The sequence below is a fragment of the Pungitius pungitius genome, chromosome 14, assembly GCF_949316345.1.
Source record: "Pungitius pungitius chromosome 14, fPunPun2.1, whole genome shotgun sequence".
Taxonomy (NCBI): Eukaryota; Metazoa; Chordata; class Actinopteri; order Perciformes; family Gasterosteidae; genus Pungitius; species Pungitius pungitius.
Genome location: NC_084913.1, coordinates 14,293,626 through 14,312,095, shown reverse-complemented (window position 1 = coordinate 14,312,095; position 18,470 = coordinate 14,293,626). Strand labels below are relative to the sequence as shown.

The 18,470-nt window shown below is 47.1% G+C and overlaps 2 protein-coding genes across 9 annotated transcripts in view; one reads left to right on the top strand and one right to left on the bottom strand.

Annotated features, from left to right (window-relative positions):
- Nucleotides 1–14,865, bottom strand: part of ralgapa1 (Ral GTPase activating protein catalytic subunit alpha 1) — a 54,482-nt gene extending 39,617 nt beyond the window's left edge. For 2 of the 7 annotated variants that reach the window (XM_037487616.2, XM_037487618.2), the window contains exons 1-19: nt 14,343–14,849; nt 11,161–11,271; nt 10,987–11,036; nt 10,256–10,313; nt 10,092–10,135; nt 9,743–9,920; nt 9,433–9,548; nt 8,873–9,011; nt 8,570–8,772; nt 8,130–8,423; nt 7,465–7,638; nt 7,242–7,301; nt 6,931–7,079; nt 6,677–6,800; nt 6,107–6,253; nt 5,679–5,769; nt 5,034–5,201; nt 4,028–4,174; nt 2,874–3,077 (exon numbers count right to left, since the gene is read on the bottom strand). In XM_037487616.2, the coding sequence (XP_037343513.2) occupies nt 2,874–3,077; nt 4,028–4,174; nt 5,034–5,201; nt 5,679–5,769; nt 6,107–6,253; nt 6,677–6,800; nt 6,931–7,079; nt 7,242–7,301; nt 7,465–7,638; nt 8,130–8,423; nt 8,570–8,772; nt 8,873–9,011; nt 9,433–9,548; nt 9,743–9,920; nt 10,092–10,135; nt 10,256–10,313; nt 10,987–11,036; nt 11,161–11,271; nt 14,343–14,448 (2,563 nt within the window). In that variant the 5' untranslated portion in view covers nt 14,449–14,849. Of the gene's footprint in view, nt 1–1,268; nt 3,078–4,027; nt 4,175–5,033; nt 5,202–5,678; nt 5,770–6,106; nt 6,254–6,676; nt 6,801–6,930; nt 7,080–7,241; nt 7,302–7,464; nt 7,639–8,129; nt 8,424–8,569; nt 8,773–8,872; nt 9,012–9,432; nt 9,549–9,742; nt 9,921–10,091; nt 10,136–10,255; nt 10,314–10,986; nt 11,037–11,160; nt 11,272–14,342 lie in introns of all 7 variants that reach the window. The other 5 variants (XM_037487613.2, XM_037487615.2, XM_037487617.2 and 2 more) reach the window with 5 other exon arrangements.
- Nucleotides 14,403–18,336, top strand: brms1la (BRMS1 like transcriptional repressor a). Of its 2 annotated transcripts, none has more exons than XM_037487621.2 (9): nt 14,403–14,505; nt 15,849–15,993; nt 16,226–16,316; nt 16,420–16,547; nt 16,638–16,717; nt 16,867–16,963; nt 17,103–17,192; nt 17,313–17,377; nt 17,462–18,336. In XM_037487621.2, the coding sequence occupies exons 1-9, from the start codon at nt 14,476–14,478 to the stop codon at nt 17,558–17,560; spliced, it is 825 nt and encodes a 274-aa protein (XP_037343518.1). In that variant the 5' UTR covers nt 14,403–14,475; the 3' UTR covers nt 17,561–18,336. The 2 variants fall into 2 exon arrangements, with proteins under 2 accessions (XP_037343518.1, XP_037343519.1); XM_037487622.2 differs by lacking the exon at nt 14,403–14,505 and adding an exon at nt 15,104–15,248.
- The last annotated feature ends 134 nt before the right edge of the window (nt 18,337–18,470 follow it).

Below are 18,470 nucleotides of genomic sequence, written 5' to 3'. Positions count from 1 at the left end.
CTCATAGATATGATCGAGGACTCCACCTGTGTTCGTACAACAAGGGTTAGATCACAACATCTGGTCTGGTTTTAGTCTGCAGAGAGACTGGGTTGTCTGAATTCACTGTAACGTGGGAAGTAGAGCTGCAGTCTACATCATTGGTTCACGTAAAACGTGGCTGGACTGTAGAGTAAATTGGAATGTGTCTAAATTCCACACATCGGGCACAATATCAGACACACCTGAATTAAAATAAAGAGGGGAGGGGTTGGCCTCACCAATTCAATAATTGATTAAACCAGGTGATTAATTACAGTGTCAATATGAAACATCTGATCCTCAAGAACAAATATGTGCAGGTATGCAGTCTGCTGCCCCGTGGATGAGGATGAGTAGGAAAAGCTGTCATCGAACTCATCAAGTTCATCACATGCACAAGGCAAACAACAATTCAAGATTGCTGATTTGAAAGCCATAACGTTCCATATCTATTCCAATTCATTTGGTGTAACCACTACTCTGGAGATGGATTTCTCACATGGATCACAGGATCTTATGCTGCACTCTAGTGGCTTGAGCATGAAATACAGGATAACACTATATTCGCTTTGGATAAAAAGCGTCAGCTAAATGACATGTAAAGTAATGCTTGTAGTAATAACCAACTCCATTGATTTACCGTAAGAACCTAAACCTTCATGTCTACTCATGGAAATCTCTACGTTATAACGCTCTGAGAGAATATCCAGCAGGACCCCTCTTTGTATCGGTGCTGCTATCTTTTCTACACGCTGTTGGTGTTTTACTGTTGACCCGCGGCTGTTCCTCCAGTGCAGCTGCAGAGGGGCCGGAGTCCGGGCAGGAGGTCGAGGGAGGCACGAAGAGGCTGCATGCAACATTGAGGAGGGGGAGAAGGGGGAGCGGGGGGAGGTTAATATCCCAAAGCCTGAAGGAAGAAGAGGACAGGAGGAGGCGGTCGGGGCTTCCGGGGTAGAAGAACCAGTGGGAAGGTATGAGGCGGGCAGGGGGAATGGAGGGGGGGGGGGGGCCCTGGCACGAGGCAGGCTGGAGGAGGGGCTACGTTCAAGAGGGAACACATCAACAGGGAGTTTGAATTTCAGTCCAGCAGCAAGATGAGTGTCAGCGCAAAAAAAAACATTCCATCATAACAAACCAGTAAAAAACAGCCAAAAAACGAAGAGAGAGTTGTTGGTGTTTGTGTGTTGATGAGTATTTATTCCCAAAGTTCTTTGTGAGCGCTTCGTTTCGGTCGTTGCCATCCTCACCTGGCACTGCCGTCTTTCGGCCAAAGTAGCCCAGGACATGGGAGTAGAGGTCCCTGAGCGAGGCGTCGCCCATGGCGGCACGGCCCTGACGCTGTGGCGACGAGCCCTGAGATGACCCCTGACCTCGGGGCCGTGGCTTCGAAGACAGAGCGTGAACGACAGTCTTGTAGACGCCACCGAGGAGAGCCCCCTGGTGGTGGCGCGAGGCGGTGCTCCCGGGATCCTGCGAGCGCGAGCGGGAGGCTCGAGAGCGCAAGGTGGAGCGGCCCAGGCGGCCTCGCACGCCCGACGGCGCCCCTGAGTTGCCCGACGACGGCTCGGGCTGCGCCTCGGAGCCCGGGCTGGGTCCCACGTAGGAGTCCCTGTCCTCTCCGGTCTCGCCCCTGTCATCCGGGCCTCCGGCAGTCGCTCCACTTCCTGCCCCGACGCTGTCCGAGACGCTCCCTGACTTCTCGTGTGGCGCTTCTCTATGGCTGATCCCAGCCGCGGTGCCAAACTTACCTGCGCTTCCTGCCCCGCCTCCAGCCCCCGCCCTCTCCCCGGCTGAGTGGCTGTGTGTGTGGAAGTGACTGAGGCGCCGCAGTCGGGCTTTCCAGTGGGCCTCCTTACTCTCGAGGGGGTTGTGGAACTGCACAGATTCGGTCGAGGGCCGGAAGCTGACGTGGACACTCCCGATGTGGTGCCTCTTGGTGCTACTCCGGCACGTCTTGGTTTTAATCGTGTCTGACGTTTGTGCTGTTTCAACTGATTCCGTGCTACATTCGGCTGTGTTGGCGTCTTGTCTGCATAAAATGGACCTCACATTTGCTGTGACCTCTTTGCCCCCCTGCTGCTCTTCTCCCGTCTCCCCCCACGCATCACATTTCCCCTCCCATTCCTTTGCCTTTCCGGCATTGCCTCCTCCCGTCTTCTCCCCAAACGGTGTTTCTAAGCCGGCAGCCCCCCGAGCAATGGGCGACGGCCACTGACACTGCAGCTCCAGGCACTCGTAGATGCTGCACTGCTCTGCCTCGTTCTCCTCCGTGGAGTCCACACTGCTGTGTCTCACCGGCTCACTTACCTGCCTGTCCTCTCTCACCACCTGCCTTGCCTCTCCTACCGGCCCCGGGTATTCCCTCAGGGCTCTCGCGATGCCTGCTTGAACAGGAAAAGTTACAACACTGCTCTCCAGCACACGGCCGGGCTCCTCTCTCTCTCCTGCTTCTTCCCTCCTCTCCCCGCCTTTGTTAGTGAGGTAGTCCCTGATAGAGGAGAATAAATCGTCCTCCTCTACCACAGGCCCCATCTCGCCCTCCTCCTCATCATCAAGTACCTTTTCTGACAAAAGGAATGCAGAATCCCAGTCGCTCACCCAATCCGAACTAGAGCCCTGGCTCCGAGAACCAATCTGTTCACAGAACTCGTCGTAAACACTATCGTGATCGTGCCCCTCCGAGGACGAGGAAGTAACACCATTGGGGACGGTTAAAGGGTCGGGAGGAAAGGCAGTGGGGGGGTGCGGCAGTGGCTGAGCTGCGTGGTTTTCGCCTGCATGTGAGGGGGGAGTTGTGGAGTGGCGGTGCGTGGGGTTGGGGAGCGAAGCAGGGGCCCCCTGCGGATCTTCACCTTTGACCCTCTCGACGATGAAAGGCTCCATGATGTCAGAGGCGCTGCTGCTCCTTGCGAGGGAGCAAGGGGCGGGGCCATCATGGTCGCACGCCCCTCCCTGGAAGACCTCAGAGCATGAGGTGGGAGGGGCCTCTTCGCTTTGGGAGGCGTGGCGCATCCGAGAGGTGCGGGAGGTCAGTGTGATGGGCGGGTCCTCGAGGTCTGATCGTTGGAGGGGGGAGAAGAAAGGAAGGGGAGTGAGGTTAGTGGTTAGCACGACTGACACACTGTTTGAAAAGAACAAAGACCCGCCCAAAAGAATCCACAAACAGTGAGTTTTATGAATATGGTCATCAATATTCTATTGATTATCCTAAATGTTGTACCACAAAAGGCACGTACTCATGCCTTTATTTACAATTTGGTGGACTATTCTCCGATATCTGTTGTGCCGTTGAGTTTTGTTTGTCAAATAATATTAACATGCTGCAATCATCACAAAACTCACACCAACAGTAGAACTCGGAATAGAAAAAAATACTCTAGCAGAGAATATGACCACCACTGCCTTTGGGAAAGAAGTTAAGAATACACGGCAGTGAATGAAGCATCACATGACGCGGCTGACGTGCATTTCAAAGGACCCCGTGTGTTGGAATGGGCAGAAAACAGTGCAGGCAGAAGGAGTTAAAGAAAGGACGGAGCGGCATGCGTGTGTCCAAGCAGGCAAAGAAGTTTCATGCAGACATGTCCACAGAGACACAAGTCGTCTCTGACTACCTGTCAAAATAATTTAGATCTACAGCAAACAGGTTGTGACATAATTCTTAAAAAGGACAGATTCAAATTTTTTGGTGTCGGCATGGCAACATTTCATTCTCTTACATGGCAATATCCTGGGTGCCACCAAATGTTGAAAACAATAACCGTGACACACAGCTTCGGGAAAGTGATGCACCTTTGATATTCAAGCATTTCATGCAAATCGCCGTAATCATCCCAGTTACATGAAGGGGGGAGGCTTGTATGTTTAGACATTGACCACATGCAAACTGCGGCTTCAGTCATCACAAATATCCAGAAGAAGAAAAAAAAAAGGGACGAAGAGGCAAGTAAAAGTTTCCAAGGGGGCAAGCATGGCAAGCATGACAGGCAGACCAAAGAGTGTGTACCTGCCAGCTGGTCGGCAAGTGGGGGTAGTAAAGGGTGGTGGTGGTGGAGGAGGACAGGAAGAGGCGGCGCCAGAGCAGGGGCACTCTTAGCGCTGCGGATAAAGGCGGAGGACAGCAGAGAGTCCCCCGTAGAGCAGCTACGCAGGGCTGAAGAGGTGGGAAGAGCAGAAAGACGGGGCAGGGAAGAGGGTGAGATAGAAAAGGAAGCAAAAAGGGAAAGAAAACGAAGCGAGGGGGTGACGCGCAGAGGTGCATGGAAGAAAGATGGATGGATGGGCGAGGCACGCAACGCAAAGGGGAAAGGTGTGGAATAGAGGAGTGATAAAATGGTAGGACTTGGAAGGGGGGGGGGCGGTAAAGGAGGAGTGAGGCAGGGTTAGTAGTTCTAGAGGAGGGACAGTGAGAGGCTGGCGGCAGCGTGGCGTCTGCAGCTCAAACCAGGACACACGGCAGCGCCACATGTAGCCGGCAGATCCACCGCTCTACTGCAAGTTTGACGCTTTTAAACTTGTCAAAATATGTAGGAAAATGCGCTAAAATGCGCTGCACCCCCGCAAGACTGTTGGTTAGCATGTGTGTGCTCATTTGATACAGTAAGAGTCATAGTGAAATATTCTGGATGCTCCATACACCTCCATACATTTGATGTGTAGGCTTCTTAGAGACCTTTTGGTTTTTACTGCACTTCGTCAGGTCATTCATGTATCATCACTGACAATTGGAGCCTAATTTGTTAAAACAATTAAACCACTGTGACATATAAAAAAGAAACACATCTAGAGTGGACATTTAGTTGTGTGTATTGTGGTTTGAAGGGTCCCTGCTGGTACACGCACATGGCTTCCTTCTTCTTGCTCTCAGCACTAAAACGGTATTTCTCTGTGGCATTGTGGCCTGAACCATGAATTAAACTCCACTGAGGAGCACACTGCTGTCAGATGGACGGGCGGGGGAAGACAAAGAGGTGGAGATGTCGAGGGGAAATAAACGAGGGAGGGACACTGACCTATGGTCTTCTGGCGGACGATGCTGCGGGCCTTCTCGATGCCCGGGGAGCCGGCGGTGGTGGCGCTCCGCTGCCTCATGGCTACTGCTTGGCCCGGTTGGTCTCTGCTCCAGCCTTTAGAGAAGGAGGAGCGATCCACAATCTGCCTCTGGCCCTCCGAGCCGATACCTGACATGGAAGGACGGAGCGGTGAAAGCGGGTTTTAATGTTGTTTATGTAACCGCCATCATAAACTGTGCAGAGGAATCCTTTGGTTTATGTGGCCAGTCTCTTTGAAATTATGTAAATGAGTGTATTTTAAACACTCCAGTTCCAGGCTCTAATTTTGGCTTCATTTTATATTTCAGGCGATTTCTTTCTGACTTTTTTCTGTACATGTTTATAATGTAACTGTAGCTGTAGAGATTGTGGGCTGAAGTGATTTCACTGTATTGCTTACTTAGATATAGATTATATATAGAACTATATAGATATTGATTACCTATAGATGATCTACAGCAAGTTGTAAATCGGCTTATTTGATAAAATTGTACTTTCTTGTTCTTCTGAGTTCGCGCTTTGGATGAAAGTGTCAGCTAAATGACACGTAATGTAATATGAAATTAAGAACAATGACCTGTAGGTTTATTTGAAAAAAGGACCAACCTTTTCCTTTATGCTTCTTCTGTTTTTGTTCACTGAGTTTGTCCAGAGGCAGCTCGTTCAGATCGACATTGTACAGGTTCCTGGCCAACACCTGAGACACAACACACACATTCAACAGCTATGTTCATGCTACTGCAGTACAATCGTTACGATGAAAGCAAGATAACCGTTAAAACATTTCTTTATATTCATATCAATGAAATCCCACCAGCAGCAGTAGAGATGAAATGAAAGTGAACAGGCATTTAAACAATGATTCATTGTGGTTCTCTTCTAATTCACTTCCCGCAGATGACATCACAGTCAGTAACAGAAATGAAAATACTATGGTGACTCGTTTTAAAGGAAGAATATTTGTTTTTGTGCTGAGATGATTCATGTTAAAGCATCAAATGAAGGTGACTAATTCCCATAACGTGTGAGGGTACCTTGGTGAGGGTCTCCATGGTGAGTGACCACTCGGTGACCAGCTCATCCCAGCATGTGAGAGAAGAGAGGACGGCGAGGAGGTCGTCCCACAGTTCTCTGCTGATGTAGACATTTAAATTCCCCTTAATCCAGGCGACTATCAGCGTCTGTGCAGTCAGAAGGGGACGAAGAAAACCACTGCTGTATTACAAGCACTCTACTTGTACTCAGTACTATTCAAATTCATCAAGGTGCTGAGAAAACCACCTTTAATAAATAATATATTTACAAAGTGTGCTCGACATAGAAAGAGAAAACATGATGGCATCTGGATACGTGATCCAAGACCAATATCAGAATAAAATCCACTTCATTAGATGATTACAACATTTGCAACATCTGTCATTGTTACGAAGTAACAGTAAGTAAGTACTTTGAGCAGTCCGTCTTCCAGAAGCTGTGCTGTAATCAACAGCGCGTTCCTATTAATTCTTCCATTGTTCTACCTACCACACAGAATGCCTAAATAACAGTAGGTTTGGTACGCTGGGGGGGAAACATCCAACTTGGATGTGGTGAAACTAATGTACCTGAAATATGGCTGCGGCCAGCCTGCCTGACAGCGTGTTGTTCTTCTTGCCCTGCGGCATGATGGATGGAGGTCTTTTCATCACAGACTCGGTCACCCTCAATAGAACCAGTAGGACCTGCTCCCTATACACAAACACATTAAGATAAGCAGCCTATGACGGCATGATTCTACAGAAATGGACTTAGATGGTGCTTCAGAGCGGCCGCAAGTCCACCACAGCGGATGTGATTTATGTTGGTTAATCTTCCTCACCATGTCTTCTGGTCCATGGTCTCGTGCATGACGAGGCTGCGGTAGATGTTCAGGACTCGTTTGCACATGTCTACGTGCTCCTCCAGAAGGATCTTGATGTCGTTGGCGGGCTCCAGGAGGAACACGTTGGAGGAGTGGGTGATAAATACCTGGGGGGGGGGGGGGGGGGGGGGGGGGGGGCATGAGGTCAGGATTTAAAAAGGTCCACAAATCATCTCTTTTGTGGCGATTCGGGCAGGTGAGGTAAGGAGAGCGAGAGGACGACCTTTGTGTGGATGCATGAAATGGAAAGAGAGGTGTGAGGACCAAACCTGTAGCGTGGTCTGAACTCCGGCTTGAACGCTGTACTCCATCAATTCACTGTCGACCGCCTTACTCATTCCATGAGGAAGACAAAAGTACAAAAAAACACAGTATAATTAAAGTGTGGTAGTAAAGCATAATACATTACTTAAAATAAAAATAACTGTTCAGATCCGCCCGTCATCTTAAACACGCTAAGATCATTTCACGAACTTGGTAATTCCTCCTCACCTCGTCCTCCTTGTCCCCGCGCTGCGACCCTGAATCCAGGCTGCTAGTTGTGGGATATGGGCCCTCTTCCGGCTCCTTCATGAACACCGGCCGGTCCTCCATGGAGATCCACTCCTGGTAAACACGCACCACCTTACGCATCGCCGCAGCTTTGCACATGGGAAGGAGAAATGCCTGAGGGGAGATGAAGAGGGGCCGCCGTGCATTAACAACTGCTAACTTAAAAAATAAAATACACAAATCAAATATAATATTAAGAAATACCACCTAGATCCCATCCAACTATTGTCACGCAGCGATTACCAATTCAAATTCTTTGTGTGCAACAAACCTTGTCAAATTGCTTCAAAATGCTTCTGCAAAGTCACCAAGAACTGTCATTTTACTGCAGTAAAATGACAGTTCCTCTATTAGTAAAATCCTCTATTAGTTAGTCATTTATTTTGAGACATTGGTGAATCTGAACAAACACTTTTGGTACACATTGCGCAATAATAACCAATCAAAGCAGCAGTAGGCCAGCAATCCCTGTTAGAGGTAAAAAGCCTGTTATTGTCAATGGAGTTTGCTGATTTTATAGAAAGCACAGACAGACTTTGGTTCCAAATTCCCTACGAGCCGGTACATAACCCACCGACCCCACAAAAAAGCTGTTTCTCCTTCACCTGTCTAAAGATCTCAGTGATGAAGTTGACGTTGGTTCTGGAGTTGGTCAGCACTCTCCTCACCACCTCCATGTCCGTGAGCTGCTCTTCGTCGATGGAGCAGAGGGAGGAGGAGCTGGGCTCCCGCTCCGTCAGCGTGGACGTGTTGGAGTGGCTTTGCTCGGTCTCCGCGGCCCCCGGACCACCAGACAGCCCCATGCCGCCTCCGCCTGATCCCGATGAGCCGCCGCTGCCGTCGAAGTGGATGTCGTCTGAGCTGCCTGCAGAGCGAGCTGCCAGCCCGGCTGCCGCTCGCTGGGGGGGGGATACAATGAGTTGAGAAAACAACTTCACACATTTTACCCCTCGGTGATGTCAATACAATTCCGTACACGGGCTCTCCGGTGACATGAACCAATGTCGGCATCCCCGGTCCACGAGTAAAACAAGTATGCTCTGACCTGTATGTTCTTGGGGACGTTCTCCCCCTCCGTTCCGGGGATTTGCACGTTGGGCCGCGGCTCCAGCCAGAAGGAAACCAGCCAGCGGATGAAGATGACCCGCCCCTGGAGGAAGCTCTCCTTGGTGCAGTACACCGTTTCACTGCCGTCTTGCTCCCTGCGAACCACGCCGTAGTAGGGCCTGGGACGCATCGCGGGCACGTCTGCGAGGGGGGGGGGGGGGGGGTGGAGCGGTGGGTATTACTCTGAGTCGTCTAGGGTCACAGTGATCTAATAGGATACTAATATCTAAATGTTACTGACCCAGTATTGGGCTGTAGAGGCTGGTCTCTGTAGCGAAGTTGGGAAAGATGTGAGGAAGGTAAAACTTCCTGAAGTGAGCAAAGAGGAAGCTGAAGCCCCGTTCGTGGTTCTCTTTACAACGCCACTCTAGCGACTTTGTCTGGTGGATGGATACACACACACACACACACACACACACACACACACACACAGAAAAAGACAAACAAGCTTGTGTTATAAAGAGAGCATTGCACACACAAAAAAGGGTCAGACGGAGAGGAGCCCCATTGTTTTCTAAGAGAGGGTGCTATCCGTGTCTGTATAACTCCTTGTATATATCAATGTGTGTGTGTGTGTGTGTGTGTGTGTGATGGCAGCAAAAATATATATATGCAGAACAAGGGTGGCATTTGTCGGAGTTAGTGATTAGTGACCAGTAAGTGATTAGACGCATACTTCATCGACCATGGAGTGTCCATATGTGCTATTGAGGGTAAATTCTCTGGTTTCTCCCGTATGTTTACACATTAGTCAGGCATCACGGCATTTGTAAAAATGTTAGTAAAGAATGATGATAATACCTGGTTTACCATGTATTTGAGCAGCGCTTCTAAAAAGTATGCGGTGAGGTCTTCCTGGTTCTTGTCGCCTGACTGGGGAGGAACCAATGGAGTGATCTCCTCTGGGGTGACCTGAGCTGTTGAGGGAACGGTGGGGGGACATTTAGTGTTTGCATGACAATGAATGCTGGCAATCAGGTTGTCTACTCAATGTATACATAGAAGATATAAAATGTATGAGGTTATTGATCTCATCCAAGAGCATTTGTGTTTGCTGAACCCAGATAGTCTAACCCCACTGTGTGTTTGTGTGTGTGTGTTCTCTACTAACTCTCTGTTAAACTCAGAGCGGGGTTGATCAGGGTGTCCAGGGTGCGCGGGGTGCCGTGGCAGAGCGGCGCCGGGAAGCCGGGGATCAAACAGGCGAACATGCAGAGCTGCTCGCGCTCCGCGTTGCTCTGCAGCGCTTGCATCCACAGCAGGAAGAGGCGCACGCCTTCCCGACGGATCTACGCCACCAGGGAGGAAGGGAGAAGAAGGGTGAAGAGAAGCCAAATTACTACGCGTCGCTTGCCGCATTTTCTCAAGTTAGAATAAATGAAATTAGGAAGGCGCTGGACGCAGGGAGGATTGAGATCCAAGGGCTAAGAGGGAGACGCAACACCAAGTCAGAGCGGTACCTTCAGAGAGTTCCCCGTGTGCAGCAGCTTTTTCAGAATCAGCCCTGGGGGAGAAACAAATGTCAGCCAAGTCAACCTGATGCATTCACAGTTTGCTGGGGTGACCCGCTGCAAGAGATCAACTGAGAGGGGTGTCAGGAAAGAGGCGGAGTTTGGGTTTTTACCGATGCTGTGGAACTGCCATCGGCACTGGATTCTCTCTGGCAGCAGTTGCAGGACTTTCTGCAAGAGTAAAAAATTAATAAGTTAAGATACTAATGACCATTTTGGTCGTTTATGTGTTTGAAGTGGATTTTCCGAAGGGGGGTTTTCCCGCCTGGAGTTCAATTTGGACTGGCTAAAAACATGTTTATGCCAATGTGAGGGAATCAAAAAGAATAATGATTAATGGTTTAGGTTCCACTTTGTTAGATGGTTAGCACAATGTGATCAGGGAATCTATTAATGAAAAACTGATGTGAATTAATTGGGAGTATTTGAAGTGCGTATGACATGCATAGTAAAACAATAATTCAATAACTCTGTTTACGGTCCACCTTTATTCTAACAGACACCTCTCAGGCCTATATTCGGCACATGCTTTTGTTCACTACACTTGTGCTCTGGCCAGCCTCGCTCTGTATTTTAAGTGCTTGGGGCACACTGCAGGTCAGCAAACCAATGCATAGGGACTGCTATCTCATCCTGGCTGCTCCAAGCACCACCCGGTGCATGTCTGCTGAACGCCAGAGCTCTTTGGTGCTGTGGTACCGACCAAGACTCCCGACAGTGAGCCAGAGCTCGGGGGATCCCCACCACGTTAGTTTTTTTGTTCCAGTGTGGTTATGCATCACTTCTCTAGCGAGACTTTCTCTGGATTTACTGATATTTCATGAAATATTATATTATATCTTACCTCAAAGATGAAGAGAATAGAGTCCAGCTCCTCCCTCTGAGACTTGTGACCTGAAACACACGGACCAGTTCTGAACAACAGCAGCGGGACGCGGCCAAACTGAAATGTCTTATTTAAAGCTGACCAATCAGAGCTGCTTTTCGAGCGTCCAGTCGACGGTGCAGTAAAACGTACCTTTTTGCCTGAGGCTGACCTCAATGGTGACGAAGTTCTCAAAGAACACATAGTAGATGTGGGAGTAGTTCACGTCGAAGAACTGTTTCAGCTCTGACGGCTCAGCGTTTTCTGTGAAATCGGCAGAAAACGAAAACCGTGTTCAACAGCCGAGCCGGTTCAGAACCTGGAGTCCGTTTTAGGTAGAAGTTTCAACAAACTCTGAGTCAAACCCTAAACACTGAGTTGATTTACCCTGAGATGAAAAACTGAGTTTTGGGTTTCAGAACAGCTGTTTAGAGTTGGTTCAATCCGCTCTGAGTAGGTTGACTCAGAGTTGAGCGTGTGCACTGAACGCAGCATGAATGGAGCCATGATACAACGAGTTACCATGGCAACGACCACAAACAATCGGTCGGCATATGTCACCCGTTTCTGGAAATAGCTGGAAATATTAATGCAAGCGCACGGCAAGTATGAACCGTAATTAGAAACAAAGCAACACGCTACTTCAGCAAAAGAGAGAGAAACAACGAAAAAACTGCTGCTCGGGTCAACGCTTAAGTTCAATATAGTGTTGTCAGTTAATAGTTAATGTACACGCTAATCATAATCCATACGTTTTACTAATTCCCAGTGGGAAAATTACACATTTTACATTCTGTTAGAATGCACTACACACAGGCTTGAAATACACACCATGCTTATATTTTATCACAATAATATCGCTGGTAAAAACTGGTACAATGGTATTGAATCTATAATGTATTTTATTCAGGTGCATCCTGTGGAACCCCTCTTTAATGGCTCTCACTGGTTTGTGTCCAGGGAACAAACACGTTTAAAAGACATTGCACACTTTTCTCATGGCTCTGCATACAGTAGCTTTACTAATATTCTCGGAATCACCGATGTTGTAAAGGAAACTTGCAAATAAAGTAATGCTACACAAAGAATGTGCTCGGATGTGAGAGCATGTCCACGATGGGTGACGTCAGTTAGTTAGTTAGGACGGATGAGGTTATGGACATATTTGATGGACTGTGAAGAAAAACCATACCGTTCAAACAAGTAGTTTTCTGGAAATGACAATATATCTAATCTGGGGCTCAATATTCTCTCCCGACGTTTAACACCCTGTGAAGTAAAACCGCTTCTTCATCAACAGGATTGTCCAGAAAGGGACACGCCATGTTCCAGAAAACACTTATTTTGTTCATATGTGGAAACTGTGCTAAAATCCGCTTGACTCAAGAGTATGAATGAAAGAGCGCTGTGTCATTGGCTGGCTGCTGTCCGAGGGAGGAGCCTGTGAAAGAAACTCAAGGTTTCTTGAAGGAAACCTGCTCCCGACCAGGTTGGGTTCACAGGCTCTGTTACCATAGCGACTGACCCTGAGGTTTAGTTTCCTCCCTTTCTGAAACAGACAATCCAGAGTTTCCATCATCTCAGGGTTAACAAACTCTGAGTTTCCACTAAACCCGCTTCTTGAAACAGACCCCTGGACATCTCCCTCTACATCTGACACACACAAAACATCAAAAGGTGCCAGGGAACAGTCAGGGAACACAACTTACAAAACAGAAAGAAAAGCACCACTTAACACGAAGGCAATGTCATAATAAATATTGAATAATGTAGTTTCAAAAATAAACAATTTAACCCATTACACCGTCTAAATGTTTAGGAGCTGGAAGTATAAAAACACCTTGACATTGACGCCACAATCATGAACCTCAAAATGAAACATACACGTTTAGACATTATCCTAAAACATATTGTGGGCCAGATGTTTGCTCTGGCGTCAACAACAGGGCCAAACAGTTACTAAATACCCTGATTGCATCAAAGGGATTGCAAAGTGATGAAATAGCTTCTTCTTTAATTATTTTTTTTGAGAAATTCTTTAACTTTATAAAGAATGCGGAACTCCTCGCACTCCCCCTCGTTTCCTAAAATGGTAACGGTAAACATTTGTTTTAGGGGAGGGTCTTGTTCTAGGCTGGTCAGTTTGTTTTCATGAGAAGGACTAGAACATGAACAATAACGCAAAAAACAAACAAACAAACATGATTCTTGCCACGGGGTGGTCATGGTCTCTTGATCTCTGAAGTTAGAGGCTTTCTCAGTGCTGCGGCTCATAGAGCCCATGTGTCGGCACAGGCCATCGTTAAAGCTGTGAGGTTAGCGGTTGTTCAGCAGCCTGAGGACTCCTTCTCAAACCACTTGACAGTGTTTGTGCGTGCGTGTGATTGTTATCAAGGTCCTGTACTCCTCAGTGAGCACAGAGAGGAGCACACCCCTTTCTCTCTCTGACCCCCTGACACACACAAACACACACAAAGACAGAGGGAGAACCCAGTAGCTCTTACAATAGAAACAGGAAGTTGAGGCTACTGTTCTGGCCACAGAGAGGAAATAGTAGTGTTTGTGTGGTTGAGGGCGTGTCTGTGTGTGGGAGCCAGTGTGTGCCAACGAAATCATGAAGGGCTTATTAAAACCTGTTGGCCTACCAACAGACATTTCCTATTCAATAACGCATTCAAAACAATGCAATTAGCATGGTATGTGTGCGCGCGTGTAACACATTAAACACGTTAAACACTTTTTTTTAAAGCACACAACACTTCTTACATCCCAGGTTTTCATAGAGCACCGAGCCACACCTCTGCAGATACCCCAACAACCTGACTGCTGTAATCAACGACATCGGGTGCTCCTTACACGCGTTATTACCATGCAATAAAAGCATGGTCTCCGATATCCTCCATGCAGAGACTCCATCCAAAAACCTGGCATGCAATAAAACGGGGGCAGGTTCTTTTTCCACCTCGATGGGTTCTGTTGACAGATGCTACAGCTAACCCTACTTACTTTTAAATACCTTTGGACTTTCAGCACACATAAAAAGCTAATTACTGCCTGTAGAAATCAACCTACATCGATAATAAAGATGGACGAATGTGGGGAAAATAATATAATAATCACGGATCCAAGTGTATAATTATAATTGGTATGGGTTGTAACTAACCCTCAGCAAGTAATTTTAAAAATATTAAAAACGAAATTCCATTTTCGGAAAGTTTTTCGGTTTACAAGACAACTTTGACAGTAGGGATTTTTGATGAGCTCGGTGTGGCATTCCCTCAGACTGGCACGTAAACGCTAACCTGTTAGCTTCTTAAAGACTATCCCCAACTTACCTATGACTATTCTCAGGTGCTTCAGCCTCGTCAACACGTCCTTCTTTGGGTCCAACACTTTCTGTGTTGATTTTTTAACGTCGCCATGAGGCTTTTTGGAGAACATTCCCGGGGCTGGTGACACAAGAAGGCGATGGTAGACAGCGATGGAAGCGCTAGCTGGGTAGCCACTTGAACAGTCTTAGCTAGCGTTAATCTTCAAAGTGTAACGAACGAGCGCCGCTTCTGGACGGAATAGTGTTGAAATGCGGAAAATTAACAGCCCTCCGCAACAGTGCGGAGCGTATCAGTGATTATATGTTGTCGTCTCATTCTGATTAACCTAAGAAAAAATAGGTAAAACGTAGGGGGCAAAACATCCATCCATTGCACCAGACTGCACCTCCCTTCCACAACAGCCCGTAGACTGAAGGCTAAGCTAGCTGGTTAGCCATCTTTGCTGCTCACTTAGAAAACATCATGGCGGAGGAAGGAGGAGGCAAAACAAAGTAATGGATACCAGAAAAATCCAACGTCAATATGGTTTGACAAACCCTGCTGATATTATACATAACTGTATATTCACAGATACAATCAATTGTAATATGTTTCTGATTCCAAAAGCATTTTACAGCTTACAGTTTTAAAGTTAAATGCTTTTCACCAGTTCTGCTCGAGCGCTCCGCCTCATGCAGGCGCTAGTAGCTGTGGGTAATGCAGTTTGCAGTCAGTTGATTATCCTTCAGTGACGACGGCATTGGCGGTACATAAAACTACAGCTCCCTGCACAAATAAAACCGCCCTTCTGAGATTTGTTTTTAGCTTAGCTGAGACACACGAGTGAAATTGTAACTGAGGAGGAGAAAAAAGTTTACGCTTTTTCTTTTCTTTAAACAATTTCGCAAACGTTTTGTGCCTCCCCATCTCGTGAGTTGTGGTTTCTTATTAAGCTTCCTTATAAATATATTTTCGAGACAAGTCGTTCGAATGTCGGAATCTAACGTTAATTATACTGTATAGCTAGCATGCTAACGTGATGCTAACTGTGTTGTCGTTTGTTTCTGTTTGTCTTGTGTAATGATTATAAAAGCAAAATACGTTGATTTCGTAGTTAGTCAAAAATGAATAGCTTTTACTTTATAACCTTAGTTGGCCAAACCCAAACAATGTTTTTATAAAGCCAGCAACGAAGAGGGGTTCATTCTAGTTATGACGTAAGACAATTTGTGCCACATTATTGCAAATATAGCTTTCAAGATAAGCCTAACGTTCCGTAAAAATAAAGATTTGTAAGAAATTGTTGAGTTCATTTCGGTGGCTACAGTACTAAGTTAACGTTACCTGCATTTGGTAAACCGCAATGGGGACATCACCAGAGGCTGTGTATGAGGTATATTGCACAAATCAAAAGGATGAAAAGAACCGCCAAGTCATTTCAGTTGTCATGCCTACAATCCAAACATATGGAATCAATATGTTAAAAGAAGAAAGCTGTATGTATTAACTGACTCTGTCGCACACTGGCAGTCTGTTATGCCGGTGCACCGTGACCGGGAGAAGAAGGAGAGCACTGCGGAGGATATGGAGCTGGAGGAGCACGAGCATGAGGCCTCCAGCTCGGAGGAGGAGGATTCTGACACCTCGTCTGTCTCTGAGGATGGAGACAGCTCTGGTAAAAATAAAAAAAGCATCATTCACATTTCACTTAAGTTCATGATTTGCATTAAAACATTACACTAATTATACTAAGTTGTCCATCTTTGAGACGCTGCCGATTTACAAATGTTTCTGGCTGGCAGACACATAACCCATCAGAAATATACTCCCCCCCCCCCCTTTCCCATTCCTAACTGCTTAATAAATAATCTAGAGGAGTTTGTGTGTGTTGCTCTATCATGTCCCAGAAATGGACGAGGAGGACTGTGAGCGGAGGAGGACGGAGTGTCTTGATGAAATGTCCAACCTGGAGAAACAGTTCGGGGATCTCAAAGACCAGTGAGATAGAAATACATTTTAGTAAAGTTCATCGTTTTGACGCAAAATTTAAAAAATGATTGGTAGGCTCTTGCTGCAGTCAAACCAAAGTGTTTGTGTGCAGGTTGTATCACGAGCGTCTCAGTCAGGTGAACAGCAAGCTGGGAGAGGTGGAGGCCGGCCGGGCATCAGAATATCTGGAGCCTCTGGCGGTGCTGCTGGAGAACATGCAGGTCCGCACCAAGGTGGCAGGTAAACATGGACACGCAGACACACTCTGCACGTCTCGCACACTGTGGGCCCCCTTTATTCACCCTCTTTTGTTTCCTCGGCCTCTCTCAGGTATCTACCGAGAGCTGTGTCTGGAGTCCGTAAAGAACAAGTATGAGTGTGAGATCCAGGCAGCATGCCAGCACTGGGAGGTCAGGAACACACAAAAAAACATACACACACACACACTTTAATTTGTCTCTGTCTTACAGAAAAGTATTGCTGAAGAGATGCATTTTCTTTTAAGTTATTGCCTGTACAAGTCATTCAAAATTCAAGTGTTATTTGTGTGTGTGCTCAGAGCGAGAAGCTGCTGCTGCTCGACACAGTGCAGAGTGAGCTGGAGGAGAAGATTAGAAGACTGGAAGAAGACCGACACAGCATAGATATTACGTCAGGTGATGCACGCAGAGCACAGTCATTTTACATCACGTGATCTCACGCACGTGCAACTAAATATATTTGAATTGCAGCTGCAGCAACGCACTCCTCAATGCCCGTGAAAAAGGTTTTTAATAAGTTTGTGTCTCTAATCAGAGTTGTGGAATGACGAGCTAACGGGAAGGAAGAAGAGGAGAGATGCGTTGAGTCCGGATAAGAAGAGGAGGAGACCTTCAGTGGTGTCTGATATCCTTCTGCTGTTGATACTACTGAGCATTAATGCTGCTTCTATATATTCCCAAATGCTGGTATGTGGGTGTGTCCTGGTGTTCAGCTCCCTGTGGCGCCGCCCTTAACTCCGCCCACGCCCATATATTGTTTACATGCTGCCCGACTTGGACATCCTGGAGGACTGGACGGCTATCAGAAAGGTGCGCAAAATGCTGCTTCTTTGTGTGCACGCATCTTTTAACAACAACAACAACAATGATGTGTGTGCGTTTGTTGTCCTCCAGGCCGTGGCTACGCTGGGTCCCCACAGAGGGAAGGCTGACTTGGACAGCCCCGTGTTCCCATTCAGACAAGACAGATGCAGGCCCATCCTCAACTGCTGAGGAACACACGCGGACACACACAGACACATTACAGAGCCCACTCAAACAAATCAGGACGCACAAATATATACATGACACCCATGGCAGCGTTCACTTCTGGAGATGGACATTTTCGCTGAGTCGTTCCCACAATCCACCACATCCCTCCGCTAACAGCGACACCAGTCGGTAAGCTGCCCGTTTGTGTACACAAATTTATTTTAGAAGTGGCGACGTGCCCCACATTAGTGTTGTATTCAACAAGGTTATTCCTTTAAAATAGATGTCACAGATTGAATAAACATGTTTGAAGTGAATCTGGTGTTGGGTGAGAGAGCTGTTATCTGTATGCAGTGAGCCACAACGTTGTCCACGCTACATTTATTTTGTGTGTTAACAGCTAAATCAAGGGGGAACGCTTATTTTGATATCCCGAGAGACAAAGATAATATACTGTAGGACAAGTTAAAATACCACAGGTGTCACCGGGACATTCTCCTCTTGCGCATCTACCTCGTTACTCAGACACGTCAGCATCATTGCTCGTATCTTCACCAGCAGCCTGCCGTTGAATCGGTGCGCTGTGTTCCTCCAATCACCGCCCTCCCAGCAACTCTTCATTCATTTAACTCTATGGTTATAAAAGGAGGATGAACACACTGCCCTGAACAACATGTACCCTTTTTTTAATTTAAGTGTTTGAAGATAAAGGGTGTCAACACAAAATGTATGGACATTTGAGTCTCTCTTCTTACTAATGTGAGTGGGTTTTATAATTAAAATGGTTTTATAAGCACGTTGTGGTGTGTCTGTTCACTGTAGCTAGTGGTGAGGACGCTGATGGAAAGGAGAGCACTTGGATGGACGTCACAGGGAAAGTAATATTCCTGTCACAGTAACCCCATTATTTAGAATGAGGAGTGCTTCCTCT